This window comes from Nipponia nippon, unplaced genomic scaffold, assembly GCF_047370975.1.
Source record: "Nipponia nippon isolate SJK-2023a ecotype South Korea unplaced genomic scaffold, ASM4737097v1 scaffold_10, whole genome shotgun sequence".
In the NCBI taxonomy this organism is placed as follows: domain Eukaryota; kingdom Metazoa; phylum Chordata; class Aves; order Pelecaniformes; family Threskiornithidae; genus Nipponia; species Nipponia nippon.
Genome location: NW_028262291.1, coordinates 4,489,114 through 4,508,789, shown reverse-complemented (window position 1 = coordinate 4,508,789; position 19,676 = coordinate 4,489,114). Strand labels below are relative to the sequence as shown.

Sequence of the window (19,676 nt, the reverse complement as noted above, 5' to 3'; positions counted from 1 at the left end):
CTCCTCTCTAAGCACTTTAATGAAAATCTGAATATTTCTGATGGAAAAGACGTGCACTGTTTTGTGGCTGATATTCATAGGACTTCTCATGTTATTCTGGACTCCAGTCCCTGCCTCTAAGCTCTTAATTGCAAATGACAGTACTGCTGGGGAAAGTACATCTTTGGAAATGCCAGACTGGAAAACCCTAGGGTTTTATGGAAAAATATTTTTCCTATTTGCATACTAGCCGGTCTTCAGCAAGCATGTGCACAGACCACTGTGCATCACTCTCCTCAGTATTGTCTACATATATTTTAGGATCTTACCCTGGGTCTAAAATAGCAAGGATACTTCAAGTACAAGTTTAAAAGGAACAAAGAGCAAAATAAAGCCCCTTATGCAAGGCCTCAAACAAAAAAAATCCATTTTTCTTTAGAGTGTATTAGCATAATGACAAGACCTTACTTTTGTTAAGCTGAAAAGTCTTCTATTGGTTACACAGGGAAACTCACAGAGGAGTCCAACTCAGACGTACGAATTCCAAGTACCCAGGGAAATAACACAGGCCTTAGTATCACCACTGGCAGTCTCCAGTAAAATGCAAACTAGACTGGGGGGGAGGGAGACTACAGACCCCTGCCCTCCACTGAAAACCAACTAAAACAACAATTCTTCCACTTTTTCCATTTATTTCACTAGTCACTGTGCTTCAGTCTTGGATGAACCACTGAGGTAGGGCAGTATTAACACAGCTAATCCACCTCATCCAAAAATTGAGAGGAGTATACCCACACACACAGTAAGCCATCACAAAGCTGCTCTGTGCCAAGCTTCTTGCTTCTCCATTTTCATAGCCTCAATGGAGAAGGAAGGAACCGAGACAACGACTGTTATAAAAAAATGTTACTGCATCTTTGTGGAGAGAAAGATCCAGGCAAAAGCACCGCCTTTTATTTATGGTTTAAGTTTGCTATGTACCTTTCCACAAAGAAATAACAGAACTCCTGCCCGGAGATCTTACCCTCTATTTAGACAAACATAGGGATGAAGGTTGTGGGATGTAAGAAAATGCAAAGATGCAAGCTGTTGACTGTTCAATAATGTAACACAGGTTTTCGTTCTCCTTGTGTGTATACTTTTGAAACACAGGTCAGAGCCAAATAGTCAGTGTAAGAGTAAATAACAATCTGTATCATTTATAATGAGACCCCTATGTTATTTCTCTGCTGTTATTGTGTGTCTGCAAAACTAGTTTGCTCCAATGGCATTTTCTCTTCACGTGGCACAAGATTTGTTATTTAACCACCTTTCCTTTCCAAGGCTGCAGCGAGAGGAGGGAGCAAACGTATATCATTCCTCCATTTCTTCGTATAAAGATTTTTGCTGTGGTGTGAATTTTCTTTAAAATAATGTTCAAAAATAATTTCCACTGTTCCTGTAGCTCTACTTAAGCATATATCCCAGCATACAGCAACTTTAGAGCAAACTTCTACAATGTGTCAACTTCAGTACAATTTTTATAATAGGCTCAAAAAAAACCTTAAGAGAAAGTAGCAAATGAAAGGCTTTTACACAGCCACAATCCCATTTCATTGCACTTGCATTCCTCCCATCATCATTCCACATTATCTAGTTTTACTGAAATATTCCTCAATTTTCTCTGTTGGCCCCTGCTTTTATCCGGAGCTTTTCTGGATAAAAATCTCCGCTGTTCCTGAGTGAACAGATACCCCCTCCCACCCAACCACATACATCACCAAAGGAATCATCCCCTTGATTGCCCTAATGGTACATTAGCAGTTAAAAATATATATATTCTACCACTTAAGCTTGCCTGCCTGGAAGAGCAGATGATGCCCACTCCAACAGCTTTTCTGTGCTTAGATCCCCCCATCCATTTCAATGCAAATTCCCCACAGAGAACGACTACAAAGACTGGGCTCCTGCAAACATTTATAGCATAATTCAACATGGTTAATGAAGTAACCATGACACAAACCAGAAAGAATACCAGTGAAATATGTCAGGCCTTAGCCACATGAATAGAAATTAATATATACACTTAGATATTATCTAAAACATAAAACAACTACAGACTCTGCATTAGTAAGTAGTACAGCTGTAACAACACAAAAACAAAAAAAACCACCCTTGGATCCTGAAAGGTAAAGAAGCGTAACAGACAGCTACACAAATAGTAGAAAAGCTACTGTTAACTTAATTTCAGGAAAAAAAAAAAAAACACACTAGTGTGGAAAATCAGCACAGGTGACCTAATTTACAGTGCAGTTTATCTGGAGTAGATATGCTGAGGTGCAATCTACCTCAGTACTATCAGAAAGAAAAAAGTTAAGCTTCAGGTTAAATGCCATCAATAAAAAAAAAATATTACAGCAACTGAAGGAAATTTAATTCCATGAAAGGTACCCAAGTCTGAGAATGGTACCCAAGTCTGAGAATGGTACCCAAGTCTGAGAATGGTACCCATCTTTTAACTTCCCATCATCAGTTTTACACAATGCCTGAGAGGTAAGTATCTAGTATTGGGTGCTCATCAGTGCACACACTAGCAATTTCAAGCCATTTTGCCTACAAAAACAAGATTTCAGAGCTATAGTCATTCTTTTTTACAAGCATTTGGTATCTTTATCACTTTATGATTTAACATTAAAAAGGGTATATGAGGCATCTAGTGATTTAAAAGACGATTTTCTTCCTCACAGTAAGATCTTTTAAAATATGCTTCGGTGTTCCTATTACCTTGTTTCAGTCACTATACACTGGGAAACTGATAGAAATGAACCTAACAATCTAATACTCTCATTACTACATAAAGTCATACTGTAAACCACTACTCATATCCTTGCTGTTCCAAAAGCAATACTCGAATCATAATGTGTGAAGTGAATTACATTAGTTCCCTAATTAGATATTCTTTTCCCATTACCCAAAAAATTGGTATTTGATGCAATGGAAGTGTGCACAACACGTTATTAATCACTGTCAACAATGTGAAAGGTTGCAAAGATAACTACTCATCATTATAGAATCTGGGCAGGTGGCCAAAAGGGAAAAAAACCATGGATATTAAGTTATCATCAATGGTTATGAATAGTCGTTGGCTTCCAAAGTTCAACACTCAAACATCTGACATACTGCCTAGATCTGCCTCATGAAAGCCTTGGTTTCAAAAGGCTTTAGCTGCACGATGTTCTCCGTTAACAGAGCATATGTGGCAACGCATTATGACTGACAACGTGCTTGGACTGTAGACACACGATAGTTAAGATATTGGAGTCTAAGACTTGATTTTGAACAATTTGCTGAAGTGCACGGTCATGTTTTCCTCTCAGGCATTAAGGATGAAACTAAGCTATTAAACAGTCACGATGTTGTTTTATGTTATCTTTGACATTATCTGCAAAGGAGAAGACACTATATTACAAATAAAAGCAAACAGTCTTCATCCAGCCATTAAATAGAAATCAAGATTGACGGTTTTAATTCTTGAGATGCCACAAAAAACGTAAGTTGGAATCCACATTCTAGTCTAGTAAGAATGGATATAAGAATAGAAATTAACTTTCATAATGTAAAAAGCACTCTAGATTAGTAGTCTTAGTTGGCAACAAAAGATATCGTTAAAGTTCATTTTAGGAATTGACTTGCAGTAGAGTAACATCAGCATACTATTCTCTTTCAGAATAAAAATCAGCCATTCCAAACTCCCAAAAGAATTTCGGCATGGTATCCGGACATCCTTTACGTTTGCTAAAAACACATGCAAGCTTTAAGGAAACATAATTACATCCTGTTGTATCCTCCAAGGACCACGCTAACAGTCTTTGTATTGCCTCTCTTCAGAAGGCACATCCCCAACTGGTCAGCTAGGGCAGCAGTTACAATACACTCTGGAGCACTTCATGCAGCGTGAGGTTGTTAATAGCATATATTGAGGTTCATCAGGGATGGGGGGGTTGTCTTCCTGAATTCAGCATGCATTGTGGCAAGGACAAAGGGACTATTTCCCTTGTCCTCTGTTTAGGGAAATTGCTCAATCTTGACTGGTTTCCCAGGACCCCAGAAGCAGATGCAAGCCTGATAAACTACTAGGTAAGTGAAGTAAAACATCTACGAGCGTTAACAGTGGCACACATTCTACTTGCCAAGGCTGAGAGAATAGACTGTCCTCCTCGACCCATTCATAGAATCATAGAATCGTTAAGGTTGGAAAAGACCTTTAAGATAATTGAGTCCAACCATTAACCCAGTACTGCCAAGTCCACCACTAAACCATGTCCCTAAGCACCACGTCTACCCGTCTTTTAAATACCTCCAGGGATGGGGACTCAACCACTGCCCTGGGCAGCCTGTGCCAGGGCCTGACCACCCTTTCAGTGAACAAGTTTTTCCTAATATCCAGCCTAAACTTCCCCTGGCGCAGCCTGAAGCCGTTTCCTCTTGTCCTATCGCTTGTTACTTGGGAGAAGAGACCGACCCCCACCTTGCTACAGCCTCCTTTCAGGTAGTTGTAGAGAGCAATAAGGTCTCCCCTCAGCCTCCTCTGCTCCAGGCTAAACAACCCCAGCTCCCTCAGCTGCTCCTCATAAGACTTGTGCTCCAGACCCTTCACCAGCCTCGTTGCCTGTCTTTGGACAGGCTCCAGCACCTCCATGTCCTTCTTGTAGGGAGGGGCCCAAAACTGAACACAGTACTCGACGTGCAGCCTCACCAGTGCCCAGTACAGGGGCACCATCACCTCCCTGGTCCTGCTGGCCACGCTATTCTTGATACAGGCCAGGATGCCATTGGCCGCCTTGGCCACCTGAGCACACTGCTGGCTCATGTTCATGTGGCTGTCAGCCAACACCCCCAGGTCCTTTTCCCCTGGGCAGCTCTCCAGCCGCTCTTCCCCCAGCCTGTAGCATTGCATGGGGTTGTTGTGACCCAAGTGCAGGACGTGGCACTGAGCCTTGTTGAACCTCATACAGTTGGCCCCGGTCCAACGATCCAGCCTGTCCAGATCCCTCTCTAGGGCCTTCCTACCCTCCTACTACTTCCCTAGTTTAGACTCTCCCACTCAGACAAGATCCACTGCAAAAAAAGAAAAATAACTTCTCTGCTCTGAATATTTGAAGTGCACCTAGTGAAAAGGCTTCCTATAGAAGCTGCAATTGTAACCGCTACTGTAGTTCATAGAAGCAGGATGCGAGAGACCTTTACACTACTGCCCCATCCAAAATCATGAAACCTATGAAATAAATTAGCTTTGAAGGCACCTAGTAAGATAAGCTAATTAGCATGGTTTAATTGGTTTATACATGCACCTCTTCAGAGACATTCAAAACATCTCGGACCAAAGCCTTGATCATAAAGAAGTCCTTCTGCACTTCTTAGTCACTAGCTTTTATTGCACAGCAAACGTTATTAGTCATGGTACATCACCTTAAGGCAGGAGAAATGAAAGGGAAGGGAGAAGGAGGGAGGGAGAGCGGTTACTGTTTCATCATCTTTGGCAACGCGTACAACTGATGCAGATTAGAGAAAGCCGTTTGGCTGTCCTTGCTCCCCAAGAGCACAGGGCAGCGCAAGAGCGGGCTCACCTCCGTTTCTGCACAGACCTCTGGTTCTGCGGGACATTCCTCTCAACGCATCCATCGCCCAGTCGCTATCTTCAGAATGTATCAAAACTTCGTACAGACAGGAACTGTCTGTACTTCAATACACAAACGAAAAGCCACCTATGGAAGAGTAAGTCATTTGCAGACTATATAGAGAGTATTTGTTTGGTTGGGTTTTTTTAGAAATAAAGACAAGCATCTACTTCAATTTTTAAGCAATTTCCTCATATGAGGTGAATGCTTGCGTTATATTTGCTTTCGTGTTGCTTACCTCATGTTCCAGTCTGCAAGACTAGAACAAGTATTTCTCATCATTCCTAAAGAGTATCCATTTCTAATTTCCATTTTACTTATAGCAACAAAAACCCAAACAAAAAAAAAAAAAACAAGCACTGCAAAAGCTTGCAGGAACAAGAGGAGAAGCAAGAACAAGCCACAGTTCTCCACCTTCCCATCCTCCATCACCTTCCCATTCTCCCTTATCCTGAGATCAACTGAAGACCTTGGAGCCACACTGCCTAAAAGCCACAAGGGGCTACGCTGCCAGCCGGATTCATTTGAAAATAATCCCTCGCCCCAAGGAAGAAAAAAAAAATTATCTTAATCCAAGGGGAATCCAATACGGGGGGCTGTGTGTGTCAGGTATACTCACCCATGTAGGGCAACACCGAAGGAGCCATCCAAAGGACATGTTAGCCCTTGAAATGCAAATCTGCAGCCTCAAGGCAGCAGCAGACCGAGCAGTCCAACACATGATACACACACTCAGGTTCTTAAAGGGTTTTTTGTTTGTTTGAACTTTTTAGTAAAGCTCCAGGGATGCCTCTTGCTATTGGAACATGCACAGGTTGGGCCAATTACTACAACCCGACTGCAGCGCTTGCTAATTCAGATCCTGCAATACCATTGCAGAGGGCAAGGGAGCTAGGTTTTTCTTTTACACCTCAGCACCTTACATGCTCCTCCTGAACCAAAGAGCTACATCTTTCCTCCTATTATTTCCAATTTCCAGAAGCTAATATTCTACTCTATAAAGAGATACGCTCATACACACACACACAAAAAAATCTAATAGCTACATCTACAAGCTGAAAGTGTATTACCTGCAAGTCAGATAAAGATAGAAGACTATCAACCAGACATTGCGTTTATGCCATTATTGATTACAATGTATGCTAAGAAACCTGAATTTTCTGCTAACGTCACTCAACTCTGTCATTTGGAGGTCACAAAATACTTTGCAAAGTGAGTATTACCCCATGTTATAGATAGGAGAGACCAAGAGGCAGAAGTCTCTCACATTATCTTATGAACTCCCCCCACAAAAACATATTGTGGGCTAGGAGAGCGAGAAGAACTATGTAGATTTGTATTTGACACCTTATCTTTCAACAATATTGCCTCACATGAGCATCACATGAGCAACAGTTACGACACTATCATTATGCAGTACGTATCTTCTGGCTCATTTTGGTTCTGTCAAAGCATTAAACACCTTCACTTCAGATTCAGCCGCTGTAAATACAATGCATGGTATCAGACCACCCACCATCAAGATGTGAAGTTCCAGGCTCTTACGAAAGCAATTATCTGCCTATCTAGAAAGACCCTTGTCTGTACACGCTTCCATCTGTTTTAGCGCTTCAATCTGCTGTACTGCACTCAGAGTTCATAGGTAGTTTATACAAGGTGAAAAATCTCCCCCACGCTCAACTTTCATCCTCTGCCAGCTGGTCTATTATGTCATATCATTTGAGTTTTAAAAGGAGGCATCCATGTATTTATTTTTCCCACCTGATAAATATTTATGAAGATTTTATTCCAGTCCTAACACATACATACTGTAACTAATCTTCCTTTTATTTAGTCAAGCATCTTAAAGGAAAGAGAGTTTGAAGACAGCTATTCCTACTGCCGAGCTTGAGCTCCAGAAGTCAGCGTATTAAGTGAAATGATGCAGGTTTGGAAGGCAAATTAAAAAACCCAACTAACAACAACAACAAACCAGCACATGAGATTAACATGAGTTTTGCAACAATGGAGTGCAGCAAGTACTTAACACCTGCAAAAATTAAATGTTTGAAAGAAAGATCTCTTGTGGTGTTTGGTGATGGTTCTCCCATTCACTAGGATGTGAGTTATCAGCCTAAATGACATTAAAGCACTATTTTATGCAACTAACAGATAGCTGAGGCAGCTTTCACTCATTTCTAATATCTTATATTGATTTTGATCAAGGCTGATAGGGAAAGGACACTGTTCTTTCAATAACTGAACTAGCACTGTCTGGTTTTTGGTTGGTTGTTTTAACATTAATGTTTTGGACCAATGGAACAATAACAGAACTGAAGCCCAGTTCCTGCCCATCTCACAGAAAATCTAACTACAATCCAACTCGCCTTATCCAAAGTCTGCAATTCTGTGATCTCTCTAGTTTCTAACCTCTCTTATTTGTACTGTGTTCATAGGATTTGCTTAGAAATTTTGAACATCACAGTACTAAATTCAAGACATTTAAAAAATTCATTACCTTGTTTGACATAATACAGCAAAAAAAAAAAAAAAAAAAATCATCGACAAAACCAAGTCATTTAAATTGGAAAAATTCAAAGAGAAACACTCAAGTAACATAGGCAATTCCATCTGCTTTGTTACAGTTTTGGAGTAGTCACATCAGATGCATGTTGTTTATCCAAAACAAAGCCTCCCGAGTTACTGAAGATCCGATAGTCACTGCTGTCATCACAATGAAGAACTGAAAGACTTTAGAAAATAAACTGCAAGCTGAATGCTTGCAGCACATAGAGTTCTAGTATTCCACCTATAAATGAGGTTTTTCATAACAAGCTTACCTTATCTCTATCGATTTCTCAACTTACTCTATCAGATCTCTGAAGCTACTCCCCTGCCCCTCAGCTCCCTTGAATACAACTCCTTTTTTACTGCAGAACACTTGAAAAATAGCTACACAAGTCTGAGTACATATTTATTACCATCAGTGTGCGATAGCCTCAAGAGACATCCACGCATCATATTGTGTTAGCAAGAAAAGGAATCAGCGTCTTCAATACCGTGCTGTTTTTTCCTAATGCTGCAAGGACAAGCTAATATCTAAGCCAGATCATTCCTTCCTAAAGGACGAATGACAGTCTTCTGTAAAGGAAAAAACCAAAGACCATCCTCTCACCGACGTCTACTGCCATGGGAACGTTGCAAGAGCCTCTCAGCAGACTCCCAGAGGCAGGTCTGGTTCCCATCAGAAGCTGCAGTAAGCCCCTGAGGAACGGGAGAAAGGTCTAGGTATCTACCCTGGCTCCATCTCCCCTATAACACTATACGCATGCTATTTCCACCTCGGATTATGGTTCTCCGTCATATCCTGCCTCTGGGTTACTTTGCATCACCAGAAAAAGAGCAGAGATGGAGTGAACTGTCCGAGGGGCAAAACGCTCGGTGCAAGAAAAGGCAAGAAACTCACAAGTGTAAGATCCCCTCCAGTTTTTCTCTGCAAAGAAAAGGGAAATTATTACTTGATCTAGAAAACAAAGAATAGCAAGATACTGCACTACGAGGGGATTTCAGGCTGGGCGAATAAGTTAAGAGAATTTAGTCCAGCAGTCTCCTACCAGTTATTTTAGAGTTAGACCAAGATAACGTTGAACAATTCCAGAAGAAAAATATCAGCTTTTATCTGTAACGCATCTATTTTACTACCAGGTTGTTACGTTCTAAATATTCCTTTTAGCAATCCTTTGAAAATAATAAATGAACTTGAAAGCATGCATAGACATATGATGCTTTTCAAAGAGAAACATGTAGCTAGGAAACACACATATTTCTCACACTCACTAAAAGCTCCTTCATCTGCACTGAAACCCATCATAGAGCCACAAACCGAACCAGTAAATACACTTTAAGTTGCCTGTAGTACTGGATATACACCTTAACACAGAAATCTGATTTCTTTTGCTAAAGAATATACAATAGCTTTACTGCTACTGGAAGTTGTCACTAGTATTTGTTTCTTAAAGTTGTTATGAATTGCTGTAGTATGCAAGCATAAATAAATCTTAACCACAACTGTCAAACTAGACTATAATCAAGGAGAAAAAACCCTCACACTCAGTGCCTAAAAATAAATACTGACAAATGCACGTCCGTCTCTCCCTAATGCCTCCTTTCCTGAAAGACCCTTGAGGTACTCTTAGCTTTGCAACATGCCCTAAAATTAGTAAATAAGTCAGAATTATCACAGAGACTATTTCCTTTATGCTCCTTCCCCCTTTTTCCCATTCCCTTTCCTACCACTCCCTTCACCAGGAATATCAAAATAGATAGCGGACCTCAGGGATATCAAATTTGCTTCCAGGCGCAGACATCGTGAGAGGCAGTATCTGACTCTCCAATATGAATTTCCCAGCTATTTAGGTTTCGAAGAATTTAATATCACGGCCCACACTTTATTCCATACGACAATTACTCCAAAGCCAGAGGCTACCCATTTGCATAATAACGAACATTTTTCTAAAGAGGTGTGCGGGAAACTACAGGCTTATGAGTTCTAGTGTATATTATCTGAAAGTCACACTTGCTTTATAAAAATAATTAAAAATACAACCCCTAATGTTTACTTACTTGTACGTTTTATGTAACAGACTGAGCAACACCTGTTAAATGAATGAAACCACATAGGACTAATTCTTGCAATACTGAGTCGCTTGAAGAAATTCAGTAATTTACATTGGACTGTTCACATATATAAGGATCGCAGGAGCGGGCTGGCTTCTGAAGCTGTGCGTCAGGGGAAATGCATTCTATGGCTCAGAAAACACGGGTTTACTACACCTCAATCACAGAAAGAATGAGGGAAATACAGCCATTTCTGCTAAATCACTGTGAAAGAAGGGAAGGAGAGATGAGGTGCATTTCACACCTGAAGAAACATTTCCAAGAACACTTTGGAATCTGACAAGTCAGAGGTAAATTTTTTTACAATCTAACCAGCAACAGAAGAAAATTTCTTATTAGATGGGGATTTTTCCATAAGGTCCTATAGCCTATGTTTGATACAAACGTAGCAGGCTTTTCCTTTGCAACATCAGAAATTCACTTTATTTTGAAGCAAGTGTTCTTTATACTGTAAGGAATATGCGCTATACTACACAGCACTTACCTGTATTTACTGCTTGAGCCTTTTGGTTTCGTTACCTTTGAAATTAGATTGATGAAGGAAGCTGTTAGTGTCTTAGCTATCAAATCCTCATTTACACCGCAGGATGTGCAAAACTCAAGTAACAGGCTCACTAAAGCACTGAGACACAGCTGCGGCACCGGAGCTTTCACTCTTCAGCCCACGCTCATGTTCACCAGCCCCAGACAAGGAGACCCAGAGCCACCTCGAGAAGCCAGCATTTGGTGCAGGATACCACCTCTCCACGCAATCCACTGCTGACTGGAGATTTTCCACAGAATCAAGGTGCCTGGCTGAATTTTAAAATATCCCAGCTAATTTATGACCATTAATACTTCTAGCCATCCAAGATAAGAATGACAATCATATCTAAGGTCTTAAGGTTTAAAGCCTGTTGTCAGCAGCAGCTCGAGGAAGGGCTGGATTTCGTCCCTACACATGAGGCAACCAGCTGAGGCATCATATTGTTGGGTTTCTCTCCAGCTCTGAAACATCAGGTATTGATCAGTGCCACAGGCAGTACAGAATACCAGACAGGCTGTTGTAGGATTTGTCCAAGCAGATCACACTAGTGTATTCTTAATCTACCATCAGAGAAGGGGCGGGGGGGGGGGGAAGCCAGTTTAAAGCTAGATGCTATGTAGATACACACATACGCAAGCAGGGAAGCTCTTGGAGGCAAGAGCAGCGTTAGGGGTGTCTTATATGAAGTACTCATCAGCATTAACCCTCAATCCCTTGGGACTGGAAATAATCAACTCTTCCATATTGTCCAACACAGTTTCAGCATAGAGAAATAATTTCTACCTGATTTTGTACAGTTCCATTTCAAATTACATCTGTGATTATCTATTATCTACTGGGTGAATACTCTTCCACACAAGCATTTTCAGAGGCACACTTTCCAGGAATAAACCTAGAAGAACAGTTAAGAAGAATTTTTCTGCTTTTTTGCATGTGTGTTGGGGGGATGGGAGGTGGTGTCAGGCTTTCCTGAATATAACATAATTCATCCCCATGCTCTATTTTTAGTTAAGATAAAGGTCCAGAATGGGGCACTCTGCTAAAACAGTGCCATCAGCAAGTTTGGAAAAGGTGTTATAAACATTTTTAACAGAGACTTCCAGAGTCCTGTCCTTCGCAGTGTAACGTTTCACTCGTAATTATTCCATCAATACCCAGCCACAACACAAGTAGCAGTTGTTTATGAATCTCATTGCCCACTTGGTTGCATCTCCTGATCAACTTTACTTCCTTCCTCTACCAGAGGCTTTAAGTCGCTATATAAGAGCAAAGCCAATGGGGTCCTTCAGCACTTAACCCACCCGTAAGATCAGAATTTTCAAAGCACACCCAAAAGATGTGGAAAGGTATGCTACATTGCCTTGCAATGCCACTGTGCTTCTACATGGGTATTTTTTACATCCTTAGAACTTCAGATAACTTTGTCTTGGCTAAAGAGTTTGTTTCTAAGATAACCAACTTCACTTGAGATGAGGAAAAGATACAGGTGACCCAGTGACTACAGGACTTCTGTTCATTATTTTTTTTTTTCATTGAGCAAGAATAAAAAGTGTTGTGTTGGATAAACCAAACTCACTTGGATAGCTGAATTTAGCATTCTCATTCCAAGAGAGGATAGAAATGTGCCAATACAGCTGCTCTGGAATAATCCAACACGGAGAAACTTTTTAAAGCTAGATTTACACTGATTTACATGTCATTCAACAGAAACGGCACAACTGAGCAATATGAACAACTAACAGATATGAGATAGCTGCTCCTGATCAGGCAAAAAAAAAAAAAAAAAATCAGGATTTGAACTTGGTTATCTACACTGAGGTCTCCCCTTCCAACGATATCGGATAATTAACATCATCTAGGATATCTTGGGATGGACTCCTTCAGGGACAACTGCCTGGAAGGAGGCTCCAGAACGTTAACAAAAAAAAAATTATACCCAGTAACGAAGATTGAATAGGTTGTGACCTTGTTGCAAAAAGTAGCCACACTCACTGGGAGGGAAAAACCAGTTTCATATCAAGTATTTACCACGAAGTTTAATTCCAATCACAGACAGAAAAAAATATAATTTAAAATGAATCAGGTTCACAAGCAGCGATTATGACAAAGTATGCAGGAATGAGTCCATATAAACCAATCTGGATACTCTTCTGTGAGATGGAAGAATGCAGATCAAAGCTTCATTTAAATCAATGTTATGCTTCACATATCCCATGTAGACACCTACATCACTAAGATACAAGTGGAAGTCACTGCTGTCCCTTCCCGTTTTGCAGTGGTGTTGTAAACTTAGTCTTATTTTCAGGCTTTGTATGCCAGCACTCCTAATCCCCGAACATGAACAGATGTGCTTCGGTTCAACTTGAAACGAAGTTGGCTTTTCATTTTTCAGTCGGATCACTGAACGTCAGATACAAAAAAGCTGCCTGCACGGCCATAGAAGTGCTCAACTCGGAAGTCTTAATGTTAAGCTGACCACCAACAGGAACAGAAATAATCCAGCACACCTCCCTTACAAATCCCATCCATTTGTTTTAGGAGCCATATATATAAATGCTTAACAAGTCAGAGCATATGTACATATGCTGTATACTGTTTACTCACTTCCATGCAGCAAAACAGAGGTAAAACCCAACAACTTGTGCAAGTATTGCAAGAAACCACACACAAGCTTTTTTCATTCTACAGTAACACAGACTTGGGGAAAAAGGATAGGGCAAAAAGATTAAAAACTCAGCATTACACTCGAGTCAATTCTAGATGAGACTATACCACGGAGACCTCAAGTGCATGAAGTTCACCGCTCGCGGTCTAATCTTCAATTGGTCTACATCACCACAGACCCGTTGTAGCGCATCCTAACGTAAATTACACAAGTGAGGGGGGTGGGGGGGGGGAATCAAACCCCAATTTTAAAAAAGCTGGCAAAATTCTTTTAACTAGACTAATTTTACAACAGGCATCAGCTCAACAGGCAAGATTCTCTGTTTACCTTATATAAATATTTTGGACAATCCCTGCTTCTTCAGACCAGAGTCTGAGTGGGAGAGGACTAGCAATAATGAAATCACACCCTCTCATACAAGTCTCATTAAAACCATTACAGAAAGAACTTTTAACAGAAAACAGAAGAAAAATAAGAACAGAATACCTTGGAATAATCATCCAGGTTCAAATCTGCATCGCTGAAATGAAGAGAACTACCTGTTTCTTTGAGCCAATTTCTTAACAAAGAGTGGTTTGAAATAGTCACAGACAGCACACCCACAAAACGGGTTTCAGGAGCATCTAAAAATCAGGAAACTTGTGACCTTAAAGCAGAAGCCGAGCCTCAGACAGATCACCAAGGCCCATCCATGTAAAGTAAGTCTCCCAAATCTGACTCTGTGAATGTCAGGTGTAAAGTCGATTTATTAACAATCTTAATTACAAGAATAAAAACATAAACCCCATAGCTGGGAACTAAAATCTTACAGAGATTGTTATGTTCACGGAAGGTTTTAAATATTTGCAAAATGAAGGAGAGGTTATGACGTTTTCTCAGTTCTCTTACTTGGTGGATTTTTATTGCATTTCTTTTTCCATAAAAGCCCAGTTAGTTATGTTATCAAAACACCGCATAGCAGCTTCTTGTAATTTCATAAGGTAAGCCTTGCTGCAATTTATAAGTGGTTCTACTCGAGTGCTTTCACACTGGCTCAACAGCACAGCACCTATCAACTGCGTTAATGCCTCAGCACAAAAATCTACTAATAAATACAGTACTCAGCCAACATTACCCCACTTTAAACAACACGAGTTCTCAGTATGAGAAGGTCAATACATGCGAGACCACTTCTGCTCTTTAAACTGCCTTTGATAGAAAGGTAGCAGCAAAGCATCCTCAAGCAAATCTGTAAAAGTATCAATAATAACCCAGGAAAAACATAACACAAACCAGAGAGAACGCTATATAGCATATGGCTTCAGTCATGTGTATCGTGATGACTGTTTCAAGAAAAACGAGAGAGAAGACGCCCCATGAAAAAGTGTTAGTCTGCCTTTAACACTATAAAACTGCAACTCGCACATTCTTCATTCAAAAAAAAAAAAAAAAGAGATGAGGAAGTTTTCTATCACGTAGAAAGACAGAAAAAAAAACCTCACCCTACTGGAAGACGACCATCAGTTTGGCTTTACAAGGTCCAGTGTCAGATCCACTACGCACCTGCGGTAGCACGTCCGGGTAGCTTGAACTGACACTTCAAAGTCCAGGGTGACAATTTTTATGCAGTCAAAAAAAACCCCCACAAAGCCACACACAAAAGCAACCAACCGCCTATAAGCCTATGAGGTGCAATATTAGCGTGCTGCTTTCTGTACCGCTGATGACAAAGACAGTCCTTCCTAAAACCTACTCGCCTAAAACACCAGCTAGGCACAAATAAATCTCTGCTTCTCTTGTGATTTTCAGTTTTTATTAGAGCCAAAAGTTTAGTTAGACAACAGAGCACATATAAGCATAGAAAATGCACATTTACAGAGATCGTTGCAAAGTCTAAATTCATTTCACAATTACATTTTACTCGTCGTTCAACCAAAGAGGGTTCATTCAGGCAGAGCAGAAGACACTTCTGTCACTATTACACATACACATTTCTTTACCATGTCCCGCTGACTTAGAGCTACTAATCTGAATGATAAATCAGGAAGAGTGGGAATGAAGGATGGAAATACAATTGAAGAAATATTCCATTTCACTCCTCAGCAGAAAATGCATTTAATCAGAACACAGGGCAGTACTAAATTTTTCATGACACAGGATGATAGAAATATACCTAAGTAGATTATTTTAGCAGCAGTTTTTACCTGCTTTACAGTGATTTCCTCAAGTCTCCTCTTCAAGAAAAATCTGTTAATTTACTGGTCGTGAGCGATCATCCATTTTTGGTATCAAAACAATAACCTACACACAAACTCAACAAGTCTATAGCATCACCTATATTGCTCCTGTACGCAAACAATTTGTCGCCAAGGTCATATATTGGCATAAAGCCTGCTCACTTTATTCACATTAGTATTCATGTCAGGAGTCCTACTATCTTCAGTTGGTCCACTTACATGGTTGTTAAACCCGATCAAATTTTTCACTCAGATATTACAAGTTGCATGGAATTTGGCTATGTAATTCCCACTAGAGCCAACATAAGTTATGTAGATAGATGTGATGCTATCCCAAACATTTATACTAGAGCCCTCTTAAATTCAGCCTGGAAAGCTAACACAGTGATGAGTGAAAAGAACCTGCTTCTACTGATTTCAGCAATGTCAGACGCAGCCCAGTTTCTCGTTCTTGAAGATCAGCCAAAACAGAAAAAGCAAAACCTCATACCACTAAAAAATCAGCACAAATACTAAATCTTGTCTTGCTTTAATCAATATAGCTCCTAAGTAGAAACCTAGAAATACACTTCACTTACCGGGGGGGGGGGGCGGGGAAGGCAAATTAAGCTTTATTTCTACACCACAAATGCAAAGCTAGCTTTCTATTATTTTACTTGGGCAAGACATGCCAGATGTATCATTGATTGGTGTACATATACACACTGATTTCTTATTGCTTCAAAACACTAAACAATGGTTGATTTTATGTCCATAAAATATATTGTTATAAAAAGAAGAATGCACTTGCCCAATTTAAAATGAGCTTGGTTTTATTTCTTCCAGCACAAGCCTCATTTCCAATAACAAAAGTGTCTACTGATGATTAATTTTAATGGCCCTTGATCACATACCCACTTTTCCCAAAGAGAAATCTCAGAATTTTAAGCTTAAGAACACCGAAGTTTATATTACTGTTCAACTCCACAATAACTGAGTTGCATCAACATTTTTATTCCAAACTGATTTTTCCCAGTAAACATAAGTCTAAGCAAAGCTCTCGTCAGGAACCTTTCCCTGGAAAATTCAATAGGAAATGAAATGTAATACTCTATTAAGACTTGTTTTGCAAACAGAAGTGAGAGAGATCACCCAAGCATGCAGAGTCATTAAAATGGATCTTACATATATCATTATAAATTTAATAATCTCCATGACGGCCAGCGTTCAAGTTAAAATGAATGTCAGCAAAGCATGACCAATTGATGTTATCCCAGCTGCCACTGAGCCTCACTTGGGGTTATATTATACGTTCAGAGGCCCCATACTACATGTGCACCAAATACCCAGAGCCGGGAGCAGATGGGAGATGTAGGGTTCTATACCTATCAGCAAGGAGAGACAAACATAACTGCATATTCATTTCGGTGCATCAGAACAATTATAGCGTACTTTCGTGTCACAGGTCCCAAACGTTTTTCCCATCATACCCTATAGGCAGCATAATGTTGTATACTTAAGGAGAAAAAAGTATACTAGCAACCTCCAGAAATTAAGTCAATAGAAGGATTTTGTTTCAACCCTTATTGATTTACTTCAGTCCCAAAATGCTTCCTTGGAAAAAGCAGAAGGAAGACTTGGCAGCTTATCAGTTAATAGATCATGCTTGGTGCAATTGAAATATATTTAGGACTTCTATTTCGTTCCCCAAATAAGTGTTCCCTAAATGTCATTTCTCTCTAAGGAAACAGCTGCATTTTATCCAATTTCTGAAAGTTTTCCAGTCTGCTTAGATTTCTAATGGTGTGACAGGGGAACCACTTTTATTCTTCGGTGGACTTGGTGAAATTGCGACACAAACCTCCTTCTCCCTGAAATTAGACAGCGCTGCTGCACAGCAAAATAATAGCTGATGGTCAATTTTTTTTTTTCCAACTTGCTTTTCAACTGAAATAAAAATCATATGTAAAAGCTACAGGAAAAAGGAGCTCTCCACACAAAGCTGAACACGCAGTGTTTTCTGTCACCCACCAAATCTGCGTGGAAAACGATATAAATGATTTATACAGTAGAAACATGTCAAGTTTTACAGTTTGCTTGACTGGTGCCAAGTAAACAACTTTAAAGTCCCAATTGTTCACAAGCTACAGTTTCTCTGAGGCGGCAACTTCATTTAGGTCAACTTAATGCATCAATCCATTAGTATTAAATAATACAATACTACCTTGACACACAGAGCTTCCGCAAAGCACTTGTACCAAATAAGGTCCGCCAGCTGACATTAAGCACATTCCACTGGGCATTTTGTTTTGTTTCAAGTCAAAGTCACATCTGGAAACTACAGTGAAATGCGAACGCTGCCGTCAGGACAATGAGGATACTGACAAGTGTACACCACTTTCAGCAAATTTAATCACCAAATCCCAAACAAGCAATTTTTTTAACCTAATGATATCAATAAAAAAGTTAAAGTTACAATAAATCAATAATCTGACCGGACTCAGGAAGAGTCGGTATACTTCATTTACACTCTAAGTCTCTTCATCCACAACTATCCAAAATTCTGGAGACTTTCCCTTCTTTCACTCATATTACAGTTTTCCCTTCCCTCAGTTCTTTGCTCCATACATTGCAACAAGCCTGAAGAGAAAGACAAACTTTTTTTTTTTAAGATATAATCAGGAGACGATATCTACAGCTGGCTAAGCATAGCAAGCAGCAACCACAATTGATAAAAGAGTTATAAGGAGCTCTTCTGGCACTTGTATCTCATCCAGCAATTTAAGCAGAAAGTGCTTCCACCTTTTGTCACTTACCCTTTTTTGATCTTCCAGTCCATGTGTCACAGGCTTTCTTTTCTGATGTTGGCTGGATTCAGAGCCAGGTTCCATTTCCCAGCTACAAAGACTCTTCCGGCCTCTTTAAGCTTTCCCTAAAAATCCATAGTATGAACAACAACAAAAATCTAAAAAATAATAAAAAAAAGGCAAGAGAATTCCTTCAAACCTCGTCCATGTTTTTTATCATCCTTCTAAATTCTCGTTTGCCATCACCGCTCATTATCTTAACAAGCAGCCATTCTGTGAGCCTCTAGATCCTACTTCAGCTCAGGTGTAGGTTTCCATTGATGTGCCGTACAGAAGGATGACGGAGCTGAATCCAAACCCAGCAGTTTGTGCCACATTATTGCTCCATCAGCAGCCTTTTCAGTGCATTCCTGGCACGGATAATTTATATGTCAATAAAGGTGTAAATGTGCATTTAATCCACTGTGTTGATATTATCAGCATCCCTCTCTTGGGCCACCTTCCTCCCATAAATCAATGTAAACACTTCACAGCGATAATTGCCTTTTGCAAATCTAGCAGGTGTTAATTACGTAAAATCATCCATGCACGCTTGTCGTCTTCTTCTATGTATTCAAACAAATACCTAAAAGGGGGGGGGAAAAAAAAGCATTTTTACCAGCTTGAAAGAAAACATAGCGACTGATATTCTTTGCCCACCCCCAGGAGCCACAAGTTAGAAACGATACAATAATTTTGCACATACTACGCTCTTCATCCAAGCCTCTCGAAATGCTTTTATGCCTGTTTAGTGCGTTACCTTGCCTTTGGGGATTCTTGCATAAAAACACCCCAGAATGACAGCATTGTACATCAGAGTTGAGCCTACTCGATGCCAAGTGAAGCCTGCAAGGATCAACTCAAAACTCAGTCTTCCAGGATTCAAGTTTTGGATCTAAAGCCAAATTCATTATTCTTCTGGGGTCTCTTACCCAGGCATCTATCTCCAGAGTTTATAAGGCTGTTGTGTGCCACCTCCCAAAATCCTGGGCACAAGAATACATGAATGAACAGGTTATATTATTACTTGGGAAAGAAAGTGGCACCTGAAATCACAAGTTAGCAACTCAACCACCTTATAATACAGTTCTTTTTGTACCGAGAAGCACAAGTTTACTACAACAGAGACAAATTGTTTCCCGAGTTAATCCG

At 40.1% G+C, this 19,676-nt stretch overlaps 1 protein-coding gene across 2 annotated transcripts in view; it reads right to left on the bottom strand.

The window, feature by feature from the left end:
- Positions 1–19,084, bottom strand: part of LOC148057043 (uncharacterized) — a 163,860-nt gene extending 144,776 nt beyond the window's left edge. For both annotated transcript variants that reach the window (XR_015701202.1, XM_087743006.1), the window contains exon 1: positions 18,495–19,084. Coding sequence is in view for 1 of the 2 variants with exons in the window: in XM_087743006.1 (XP_087599132.1) it covers positions 18,495–18,569 (75 nt within the window). In the remaining variant the exon portion in view is untranslated. The remainder of the gene's footprint in view (positions 1–18,494) is intronic.
- Between the last annotated feature and the right edge of the window lie 592 nt (positions 19,085–19,676).